General features: G+C 45.5%; 1 protein-coding gene across 1 annotated transcript in view; it reads right to left on the bottom strand.

Annotated features, from left to right (window-relative positions):
- Nucleotides 1–2,442: 2,442 nt before the first annotated feature.
- The window catches only part of SCAI (suppressor of cancer cell invasion), a 64,111-nt gene continuing 54,540 nt past the window's right edge, over nucleotides 2,443–12,013 (bottom strand). The window contains 4 exon segments of the mRNA XM_087704708.1: nucleotides 2,443–4,642; nucleotides 7,413–7,461; nucleotides 7,463–7,511; nucleotides 8,671–8,844. Of these exon segments, the coding sequence (XP_087560834.1) occupies nucleotides 4,493–4,642; nucleotides 7,413–7,461; nucleotides 7,463–7,511; nucleotides 8,671–8,844 (422 nt within the window). The 3' untranslated portion in view covers nucleotides 2,443–4,492.

The raw sequence follows: 12,013 nt of genomic DNA, 5'->3' as shown, positions 1-12,013 counted from the left end.
ATAAGCCAGTGTTTGCTTATCCTAAGAAGCATTGTTGTTGTTGCTTATTCTCCCTTTACACTTGTCTATTTAGCTGCCTCGACAGGACAAAGAAAGGAAAGCTGGTTTGTTGTGCTTAAACTCCGGAAGATATGTACATTCTATTTAACAAGACTTTGGTCCCATCTTGGTTTAGGATGCCTTCCCTTTGCTTGCAAGCCATTTCCCACCTTCACTGAGAAGGCCTGGTGAAAGACAGCACGGAATTGGGATCCAGGGGGACAGTCAAATTCCGGCCATTAAAGCAAAGACAAATTCCGCCCGTTAAAGCAATTCAGGTGTCGGTGCAGCCACCTTTGCAAGAATGCAGTAGAAGGAAGGAGAGATGTGCCCTCTTCCTTCACACAAATCCTACGACGACAGGATAAGCAGACACTGACCTGATTCTCAAAACATTCCTTCCCTACAGATCCTTCGTAAGGTCTCCAGATCTCCGTAAGGAGAGAGGAGAGCATGGTCCCAAGTGAAACCTGCTCTAATCAGAAGACTCAATTGTTTCAAGATCCCTCCCCTTCTTATGTTTAGCTTTTCCAGCGGCCCAAACTTGGTTTGTTTTGGTAAGGACCACGTCCGAAATCTATGCCCTTTTAGGAAAACACATCGGAAAGGCAAGACAAAATAACTAAAACACGCCAGGAACTTTTAAAGCAAGGTCCTTTCCTCGACATCTGTTTCTCTAGAACATCCTATGCCAATGGCAAAAGCAGAAGTTACAATCTCCAGAGAATCAGGCACTTGAAATTTAACCAGAAGGAAAGGGATGTCAAACCAGGGTCAAAACTAGAGACCGCCTGTGGTTAAAGTGAGTGTCTTCTCTTTCAAGGCCTTATTCGTAACTTTAGGGCTGCAACCTACACGTACCAGGGGATACAGTAAGGATTAGTGTCCTAAACACTTGTGGACTTCAAATTCTCCACCCTTCGGGGACATCTGGAGAACATGGAGGTCAGTAGAAGGTGCCCTAGTAAAGTTCTCCCTTCCAAGGGTATGCAGAGCCAAGCCGGACGAGACGAAGCTGGAGCGAGACCACCGCACAATCCTACCATCGCCCATCCGTCGTCCCCGTCGTTGCAACGGGAGACGCCAAGCTAAACGTTGAACTCCAGCAAAGATGCTTCCCTAGATAAGGACGGATAGAAACGGCCTTTCACCAGCTTCTTCCAGCACGGCCTCATTGGAAGCCAAAGTGGAAGGACACCCAAAGAACTTAGCAACCAGGAGGTTGAAGCATGCGGGGAGGACAATCTACCACCCCAGGGGTTGGCTGGTGACAACCTGAAGAGCGTTTCTTGACGAATGTCCCCTTTGAGGGGCCTGACTTGGGTTGAGGACCTCCTACGTACACTTTAAAAGTAAAACGAAATTAAAAAAATAATTGTACAACGAGGGTTCCGAGGTCTTCCTTATTTATAAATATATCTACATATTTACATGCACACGTACACATTTACAACTCGGCTGGCGGGGCACGGGTAAGGGCAGACGCGTGACGACAACGCTGCGCCCAGACCGTCAGCGACGAACAAAACTGGGCGGAAATCACAACAAAGCACCACAGAAGGAAACGCGCTGCGCAGAGCCGGGACCCAACCAAACGCCATTAAAAAGAGAGTTTGCTATGAAGCTGCTTATTTGATTGCCAAGTCAACAATGAAGGCATTTCAAAACCAGACCTACCTCCTTCCTTTCCTTTCCTTCCTTCCCTTCTTTCCATTTACTCTCACTCCTTTCTTTCTTCCCTTCCTCCTCCTTTCTTTTTCTTCCTTTTTTTCCTTTCTTTTTTCCTTCCTCCAAAGAGGATTTTCATACCTTTCTCTTTCTTTTTTCTTTTCTCAAGAGGATTTTCCTCCCTTTCTTTTCTTTCTCTTTCTTTTTTCCTTCCTCAGGAGGATTTTCCTCCCTTTCTTTTTTTTCTTTCTTTCTTTTTTCCTTCCTCAAAAGGGGATTTTCCTCCCTTTCTTTCTTTCTTTTTTCCTTCCCCAAGGATTTTCCTCCCTTTCTTCCTTTTTCTTTCTCTTTTTTCTTACTCAAAAGAGAATTTTCCTCCCTTTTCTTCTTCCTCAAGAGGATTTTCCTCCCTTTGTTCTTCCTTTTTCTTTTTTCCTTCCTCAAGAGGATTTTCCTCTCTTCCTTTTTCTTTTTTCCTTCAAGAGGATTTTCCTCCCTTTCTTTCTTTCTCTTTCTTTTCTTTCTCTCTCTTTTTCTCCTTCCTCAAAAGGAGTTTTTTTAAAAAAGAAAAAAACACCTATAATATCCTCTTCATTGCACTTTAGGCCCGACCTAAGGCACCTTCCTGCTCTTCCCCCCCCCCCCAAGGGTTGCCTTCTTTCCGCACGGCAACCAATGACTCCCAAGCTTACTGCTCCTTTAGCCTCACTCGCTTGGAAGAAGCAGACATGGAGATTTAAAAAAAAAACACCTGTTATTTCCTTGGGCATCCAGACCAAAAGAAAGGGCGTCCTTCTTCCCCAGCCCTCCTCCTTCCAGACTTGCTCAATCCTAGCTACCTGAAGGATCCCGTTTGATCCACATGGATCTTCTCAACTTTTCAAAAGCATCCCTTCATCTATGGCGGAATAACATGCCTCTGCGGAGACTTCCCTACCACCCTTTTTAAAAATAATAATAATAATAATAATAGGAGGGGGTGGAATTGTGTGCTCACTCTAGTTTAGTCCAAATACATTGAATTTCATCAATGTACCCTTTTGTTTGTGATGTTGTGTGTGGTGTGAAGAAGCATAGGATGGGATCTTTGAAAACAGCAGCATGTGGACCCAAAGCCCACAGAATGATTTCCTCAGATCTCCTTCTCAATCTTGATGTCTGGAAACGCCATTTTCCCCCACATCTACAGGACGTCTTCGCTGGGCCTCTATTAAAATTGTCCTTTAGGTTGTCTTAGCTACGTCAAGCCCAAGTCATCGGAGACTGACTGGAGGCCAAGAGATGCAAACTTGAGGTCCTTCCAAGAAAGCTTTTCGAGATAGGTCTCAATTCTTGAGTTGTCTACTCCTTAAAGCCAGATGCTGAAGATCACAGGAGACCTACCCCCCTGTTGTCTTCTTCTCCACTCCTTCCAAAGAGAAACCTTTTCAGATGCCTCCTCTTCACCTTTCCCCAAAAGTCCAGCAAAACCAAAGCTTCCTTTTTGTGGTCCTACGGTCTTCCCACGAGTCCTATTCGTCTTCCTTCTTGTCTACCAGCTCTGGAAGGTAGACATTTCTCCCTGGCAGTTAAGAAGAAGAGATGAGGGACCTTCCCATCATTGGGTTGTCTCTTTTGAGCACAGGCAATGATTGTTCTTCCGTTTTTCTTCACCGGGCGGACTTTGAAGTAGGGTATAGGATGAAAGCAGCTCTTTCAGAAGTTGAGGTGGAAGGATTGGAGACGAAGGGCCATCTCAGAATCTTCCATATTGCAGCGAGAATGGTTGCGTGAAGAGAAAGGGGTGGCATTTATTTTATTTTATTTTTGCTCACAAGTTGAAGCCCAAACGGAAGGAAATGAACAGAGGGTGGTCCATGCTAAGAAGGGGTCAATTTTTTGAGGTGATAATGGGTCCTCCAGCCAAAAATCTAGGTTTTGAGGGATAAAACCCAGCATCTTTAGTCAACGTGCAAGATAGGCTGATTTCTCAAAAGAAAGAAAAGAAATTTATGGGACAGTGCTACATTTTCTGAAGTTTACACAACCATCCTTTGCACGGAGCTCGATTCTTTTTTGGGTGTAGAGCGGGGATTGGTAAAGCCGATTGACTTATTGCTGTCTGCTTTGGAGCATCTGAAGTCCCACCGTTCAGGTTTTAAATTCTTTGGGGGAAATAGAAGATGGTGATTATTATTATTCTGATTGGGTTTTTTTCCCCCTCTCCTCTCTTCTTCTTTTTTCCCCGCTCTCTCTCTCTCTTTTTTTTTTGCTTTCAGATTTTTAAAAACAGTACAAAAATAAAGAATTTGCACACGAGGGCTTAAAAGTGACTGGCTGCATTTTCAATCTCGAGGGAGAGTGAATGTGCGCGCTCTCACATGTGCGTGTGTGTGTTATTGTTGTTGTGTAGCCAGCGATGTCTTCCAAATCCAAAAAAAAAAAAGGCTTTAAAACCACACCAGACTGCTTCAGTCTAAAATTGTAAAACTTTCATTAGGAGGGGGTTGTTTTTATTTTTTTTATCAAAACTGAACCCACGCAGAATGGAACAGCTGCGCGCGCCTCTTCCCCCTTTCTTTCCATTTTGCTTTTTTTTAAAAAAAACAATAATAACACCTGTCAAGTTCAAAAATAAAACTCAAGTAAATTCCTGCGTGTGTCTGTGTGCGAGTGGATGTTCGTGTTTAGAAAACTGCACCATTTCCAAAAAGAAAAAAAACCCAATAATTTTGCAGCGAGGGTTTTAAAAAAAAAAATCCCCGCAGTTGAAAGATCTCCGAGAAACTGCTGCCTTTCTCCGCGCTTAATAATCGTCCAGGGTGGTTTCCAAAAATACGTTTCGGACATCCAATATCGAAGCCAATTCCAAGATGTGCTTTTGTAGGTGTGGGTTTTCCACCGTTTCGTCCCTGGGCAGCTGGGGATACGATTCGGGATAATTCCTCGTTTCCTGCTGGAAGGGAAAAGGAAGGGAAAACAAGAAGACAAGTCACCAAGAGCAAGAGAAGGATCCTGAAACATGGACCATCATAAGGCAGAACAGAAGAATTACAGCTGGAAGAAAACAGCAATACAAAAACATAGTACAAAGGATATAATGTGTTTCTCCAAAAATAAGACAGGGCTTTATTTTTTCTTGACCCCTGAAACTAGCGCTTGGCCTTATTTTGGGAGAGGTCTTTTTTATTTCGGAGGTGCAGGAAGCGGCGAGCGTGGTCACCTCATGGCTGCTGCTGTGTTACAATATTTTTGGGGAGGGGTTATTTTTAGGGCATGCGCTCAAAAGCTCGATAGGGTTTATTACCCCGGGAGGTCTTATTTCCGGGGAAAGAGGGAAGCGATACCACTAGTTCAGGGATCTGCAATCTTAAACACTCAAAAGAGCCATTTGGACCCGTTTCCCACCGAAAAGAAAACACCGGGGGGGGGGGGGCACAAAACCTGGGTGGGTGTGGCCACCTCAACATCGCTCCTGTTAGGAATATAATTCTAATGGTTGGGTTGGCAATTATATAAATCATGTAACAATGTTGTACCTGTTTCTTTAAATCATACTGTAAAATGTGATTGGTTGCTGTTTTCCTCAATTGGCCATAAGAGGGAGCCAGAATGACTGTTAGTTCTCTGTTCGTTAGATGCTGATCTGATCTGATCTGATCTGAGTGTTGTGGAAGCTGGTTTTTAGAAAGTGCCGTAAGCTATTGTAAGTTTTGCAACTGCTAACAAACTTTGAATACTGAACTGATTATAAGATACTGGACTATGTTATTTGGATTATCCCTTAACTGAAAGACTTTGATGACTGACTGTCTTATGCGTGTATGACTTCGACTGTTTGATGGACTCTGATACCTCTATTTCCAAGAAAGTAAAACCCTATTTAAACTGCAGTCTCTCTGTATGCTGGTTTGTGTGTTCTCCAACACAACTCTCACAACGCTTTGCTGAACATACTCGCTCTCCTAACGGGGAGCTTACCTAACAGCTCCCACCCAGTCACATGATCTGCCCCAGCCATGCCTGCCTGGGGTTTGTGGCTCTGGGTGCTTCCCCCTTCTTTCTCTTGGCCCCGCTGATAAGGGAAGAGGAAAGCCAGGCTTGGGGGATGGCCCCCACCCCACAAGATCCACCCCCACCGTTCTCTCCCAGCCCTCTTTGATGGCGGCAACAGCAAATGTACCGTGATGAAGGCGGGACGCTGTTGCTGCGCAAATGCAGGTGCTCTTTGCTCCTACACTAAGGCTCTGGCCATGTCATTGCCGCGACAGGGATCTCTCTGCTGCGACAGGGCAACAGGGAGCCACATGTGGCTCTGGAGTCGCAGGTTGCCGACCCCAGCACTAGCTGCTTTGAAACACTTCAAATTTGGTACTCAATGCCTTTTGATGTGAAGATTTTGTCCCGATACTCATCGTCTCTTTTGTACTCAACGCTACAAGCTAGAATGTGTTGGCTGCCTTGTGATTCACTACATTATTCCTAGTAGTAAAAATTTGTTTGATAGTCATTATTTTTAGTACTCATTGCGCCCCGGGGGAGCAATTAATGCTGAGTACTGAAACACAATAAAACATTTTACATCTCTAACAAAACTGAGCGGAAATCCAGTGGAAATATTTGAAATATGGAGCTTTGCAAACCCTTCAGGCTATGCCCCATTTGAGAAGGGGGGAGGGAGGGTGGGAGGGAGGAAGGAATGAAGAAGATAAGAAAGAGGGAGGGAGGAAGGAGAAATAAGGATGGATGGGAAGGAAGGAAGGAAGGAAGGAAGGAAGGAAGGAAGGAGATATGGGAGGGAGGGCGGAAGGAAGGAGAGATAAGGAAGGATGGGAGGGAGGGAGGGAGGAAAGAAGGAAGGAAGGAAGGAAAGAAAGAAAAGAAAGAAAGAAAGAAAGAAAGAAAGAAAGAAAGAAAGAAAGATATGGATGGGAGGGAGGATGGCAGGAAGGAAAGATAAGGATGGATGGGCGAAAGGAAGGAAGAAGAGATAAGGACGGATGGGAGGGAGGGAGGGAGGGAGGGAGGGAGGAAGGAAGGAAGGAAGGAAGGAAGGAAGGAAGGAAAGAAAGAGAGATATATGGATGGGAGGGAGGATGGCAGGAAGGAAAGATAAGGATGGATGGGCGAAAGGAAGGAAGGAGAGATAAGGAAGGATGGGAGGGAGGGAGGGAGGAAAGAAGGAAGGAAGGAAGGAAGGAAGGAAGGAAGGAAGGAAGGAAGGAAGGAAGGAAGGAAGGAAGGAAGGAAAGAGATATGGGAGGGAGGGCGGAAGGAATGAGAGATAAGGAAGGATGGGAGGGAGGGAGGGAGGAGGGAGGAAAGAAGGAAGGAAGGAAGGAAGGAAGGAAGGAAGGAAGGAAGGAAGGAAGGAAAGAAAGAGAGATATATGGATGGGAGGGAGGACGGCAGGAAGGAAAGATAAGGATGGGTGGGTGGAAGGAAGGAAGGAGAGATAAGGATGGATGGGTGGAAGGAAGGAGAGATAAGGAAGGATGGGAGGGAGGGAGGGAGGAAAAGGAAGGAAAGGAAGAGAAGAAAGAAAGAGAGAGAGATATATGGATGGGAGGGAGGACGGCAGGAAGGAAAGATAAGGATGGATGGGCGAAAAGGAAGAGGAGAGATAAGGAAGGATGGGAGGGAGGGAGGGAGGGAGAGAGGGAGGGAGGGAGGGAGGAGAAAGAAAAGAAAGAAAGAAAGAAAGAAAGAAAGAAAGAATGCCATACCCTGAAGATTTTGTGCATTCTCATGGTAGCTGAGCAGAAATGAACCCGTTAAGAACAAGCGCAGGAATTCATCTCCAAAAAACTGGAGAAAGGCTTGGTCTACAATAAGGGGAAAGAAAGAGAGAAAACTGAAATTAGAATAACAGAAAGTCCTCAATTTATGACTATTCATTTACAACCATTTGAAGTTACGATGATGCTGAAAAAAAGTCAATATACAATGCACCTCAACTTCTACCTAACACAATCTTAATTCCACCTGCACCTACTTCAACCTATCCCTAACACGGTGTACTTCAACTGCTACCTATCCCAACCTACTTCAATATATCAACTGATAAAAGTTACCTACACATAGCAGCATAAAACGGTAAGTGGCTTTGAGTTACTTGTGAGTTTCATTTTACCAGGATTCAGAAGTCTCTACATTCTCTTGACAGGCCTACCCCCCACAACGTTCCCTCCCTTCTTCATCCAAGCCATTCCCGGGAACATGGGAGATCAAAATCAGGATTCTAAGCCACTGTGGTGGCCTCCCAGTGAAGCTGGCAGCAGATTCGGACTGTGAGGAGGGTTGGGGAGGAAGATGGGCCAGTCCTGGAATCTGGGGAAGGCTCTGAGGAGGGCTCTGTGTTGGAGGCAGAGAGGGGGCCAGGGCCATCTGACAGTTATCAGCTGCCTTCGGAGTCAGACATCATTGAGGCAGAAGAACAGCTGGAGCCTGTTCCCAGTGTGCACATGCACAGAGTTGCCAGACGAAGGAAACAGATAAAGAACAGGGATGGACTTGGGAGTAAGGCCACAGGTGGACGATGAATGCCCCCTCCCAGAGGAAATAAAAGAGGAGCGGAAGGGGAGTGGAGTTTGCAGGAGACAATCAGTTCGCTTCATTGGTTCATGACTCTCCGAGACTCCTTGCCAAGTTCTGCAGATGTCAGCCTGGCAGCTCTCCAAGCCAGAGAAGGTCTGTGACCATAAATCCTCCCTTGAAAAACTTTGCTGGATGTGAATGAGCAGAATTCAAAGTAAATTAATAAAAGGGGTTTTTTTCGGGACCAGGAGTTTGCTTCAGGCTCTCAGGAAGCCTCGGTCAGAACAGCCACCTCATTTGATTCCTGAAGATTAGGAACCACTTTTGAACATGGCGGTCAAGCCAACTCTTGACCTAATCAAACGAACAAGCTACCCGATCTACACCTAAGTGGCTATTATCCCTGCTGGCCAGATGTTTGCCTCTTTCTTTCCTTTGAAAGCATACCTATGGAGCGGGAATGAGTCAAGAGTTGTGCAATATCCCGGTTGATTTTACGAAGGTAATCGTGACATTTGTCCCAGAGTCCTTTGCGCATGCTTGATAGTCCGGAGACGAACAGGAATGCCATGAGTGGGTTGTTCAGGAAGAAAGTGAAGAGGCTTCCTCGTTGTGATTGTTCTACAAGACAATAAAACCAAACAATTTCACACTGTACCCAACAGAAACAAGACGAGAGAGAGAGAGAGAGAGAGACAGACAGACAAAGAGAAACAGAGACACAGACTTAGAGAGACAGAGACAGACAGACAAAGAGACAGAGAGAGAGAGACAAAGAGAGAGACAGAGAGAGAGACAGACAGAGACAGACAAAGAGAGACAGACAGACAGAGACAGAGAGAAACAGATAAAGAGACAGAGACAGACAGACATAGAGAGAGCGAAAGAAAGACAGAGACAGAGTGAGAGACAGAGATAGACAAAGAGAGATACAGAGAGAGGGGGGAGAGAGGGAGAGACAAAGAGAGACAGACAGACATATATAGGGAGACAGACAGAGACAAAGAGAAAGAGAGAGACAGAGAAAGAGAATAAGAGAGACAGACAGACATAGAGAGACAAAGAGAGACCGAGAGAGAGACAGAGAGAGAGAGACAGATAAAGAGACAGACAGACATAGAGAGAGAGAGAGACAAAGAAAGAGACAAAGAGAGAGAGAGAAAGACAGAGACAGAGAGACAGAGAAAGAGAGACAAAGAGAGAGAGAGATACAGAGAGAGAGAAAAAGGGAGGGAGGGATGGAGAGAGACAAAGAGAGACAGAGAGGGAGACAGAGACAGACAGACAGAGACAGAGAGAAACAGATAAAGAGACAGAGACAGACAGACATAGAGAGAGCGAAAGAAAGACAGAGACAGAGTGAGAGACAGAGATAGACAAAGAGAGAGAGACATACAGAGAGAGGGGGGAGAGAGGGAGAGACAAAGAGAGACAGACAGACATATATAGGGAGAGAGACAGAGACAAAGAAAAAGAGAGAGACAGAGAAAGAGAATAAGAGAGAGAGAGAGAGAGACAGACAGACAAAGAGAGACCGAGAGAGACCGAGACAGATAAAGAGACAGACATAGAGAGAGAGAGACAAAGAAAGAGACAAAGAGAGAGAGAAAGAAAGACAGAGACAGAGAGAGAGACAGAGAAAAAGAGACAAAGAGAGAGAGAAAAAGGGAGGGAGGGAGAGAGACAAAGAGAGATAGACAGACAGACATAGGGAGAGAGAGGGGGGGGGAACAGACAGAGAGAGAGACATTATACAACCATCCCAGTCCATTGGTAGTAAATTGATAGTATAGAAACAAAATGGAATGAATTCATCCGTTAAGAGTCTTTGGGGGAAATGGCATTTCCCCACCTTCTCTCTGCTGGAGACATTCACCGTTTGGTGTTGTATTGTGGTTGTCGTTGTTGTTTTTAAAAGGGAATATTTTGTTTCCGGCCTTAACTTCCCTACCAGTTCTTCTCAATCTTGGTGACAATTAAGATGGGGGGAGGATTTCAAATTCTGGGACTTGAAATCCAGCCATTTTTAAGAGTCGCCAAATTTGAGAAACATGCTTCTAGATGGCAAATAGCCCTCGACTTATGACCCGAAACGGAGAGCCAAATTTCCATTACTAAACAAAGCAGTCGCTAAGTGAGTTTCGCCCCATTTTACACCCTATGTTGCCACTGCGATTCAGCGAATCTCCACCGTCGTTACATCAGCGACACGGTCGTTCAGCGAATCTGACTTGGCTTCTCCAAAAGTCCCAAAATGGGAACATGGGACCCTAGGAGGCTGTGACCCCCGTCGCAAATACGAGACGGTTGCCAAGATTTTGATCGTGCTGCAACGACCGTGTGGAAGCCGGCCGCCAGGGACTTTCCCCCCAGTGCCGTTGTAACTCCGAACGGTCGTTAAACGAGTCGAGGTGGCAAGTCCAGGGCTGCCTATCATATTTTTTTCCCCCCACCATTTTTCCAGGGACCCAGAGACAATTCCCCCCCCCTCGTGACGGAAGAGGACTTACCTCTCAAGCCAAACGGTGAAATCTCCAGCTTCTCTCATGCCTTCACGGCTGACCACCAGTTTCCTGTGTCACAAATTATGTCACCAGACTGGACTTCATGCTGGGAAGGAGGTGGGGAAGGGGTGTCTCTCTCTCTCCCTCTCACTCGGAGAGCGACCCCTCTCCACCAGTTACAGTTTATAGGGACTGGAAAAACGGGTGGGAAAATTAATTGGTATCGAGCGCCTTTCAAACCAGTCAACTACCGTATTTTCCGGAGTATAAGATGCTCCGAAGTATAAGACGCACCTAGCTTTTGAGGAGGAAAACAAGGTGGGGGGGGGAATCTTCCTCTGCCTCCCAGCAATTTGCCTCCTTGCAGCAAAGAGCAAACAGACGATATACATTGCTTGTGATGTTAAATTTCAGACTATACTTGTACAGAAGCTGTTAAAATTGATGTGGCTTTCTGGAAGTAGACATTATTTAAATGTATTTAAATCTATTTAAAAGGAGATACAATCGCACTGGGCCTCTTCAGATCAAGCATTTATTTTAAAAAGCTCCTTCATTTTGTTAAGTTGTCTAGAACAACAATACAGCGGTCTTTAAAAAATAAGTCGAATAATTTGAACATTCTATAGGCATTTATAGTTACGGACTTACAGTATCTCCTTGCAGCAAACAGCAAATAGCCTGTTTCAGTTCAGCCTGATTAGAAAGGGGGGGGGGAAATCTGCCTCTGCCTCCCAGCAATTTGCCTCCTTGCAGCAAACAGCAAGTTTCACTTTCAATTTTCAGCCAATTTGCCTCCTTGCAGCAAACAGCAAGTTTCACTTTCAATTTTCAGCCAATTTGCCTCCTTGCAGCAAACAGCAAGTTTCACTTTCAATTTTCAGCCAATTTGCCTCCTTGCAGCAAACAGCAAGTTTCACTTTCAATTTTCAGCCAATTTGCCTCCTTGCAGCAAACAGAAAGTTTCACTTTCAATTTTCAGCCTATTGCCGCCTCCACAAGCCCCATTTTCCCCATTTGCTGCAAGGAGGCAAATTGCTAGGAGGCAGAGACCAAAGGGGCTGGGGGCTGGTGGGTGGGAGGGGCTACATTTGGTGTATAAGACGCACTCAAATGTTCACCCTCTTTTAGGGGGGGGGGAGTGCGTCTTCTACTCTGAAAAATACGGTAGTGAGTTCCCAACCAAGATTTGCTAAGGGCGTCCCTTTTTTTTTTCCCAGGACGCAACTGGGCTTCCTTGTTTTTTTTTCCTTTGAAGACACTTCGCTTCTCATCCGAGGCGCTTC

The sequence above is a fragment of the Thamnophis sirtalis genome, unplaced genomic scaffold, assembly GCF_051295495.1.
Source record: "Thamnophis sirtalis isolate CommonGarterSnake01/CBP01778 unplaced genomic scaffold, rThaSir2_p1.2 scaffold_2, whole genome shotgun sequence".
Lineage (NCBI taxonomy): Eukaryota > Metazoa > Chordata > Lepidosauria > Squamata > Natricidae > Thamnophis > Thamnophis sirtalis.
This window is presented reverse-complemented; position numbering and strand designations above follow the sequence as displayed.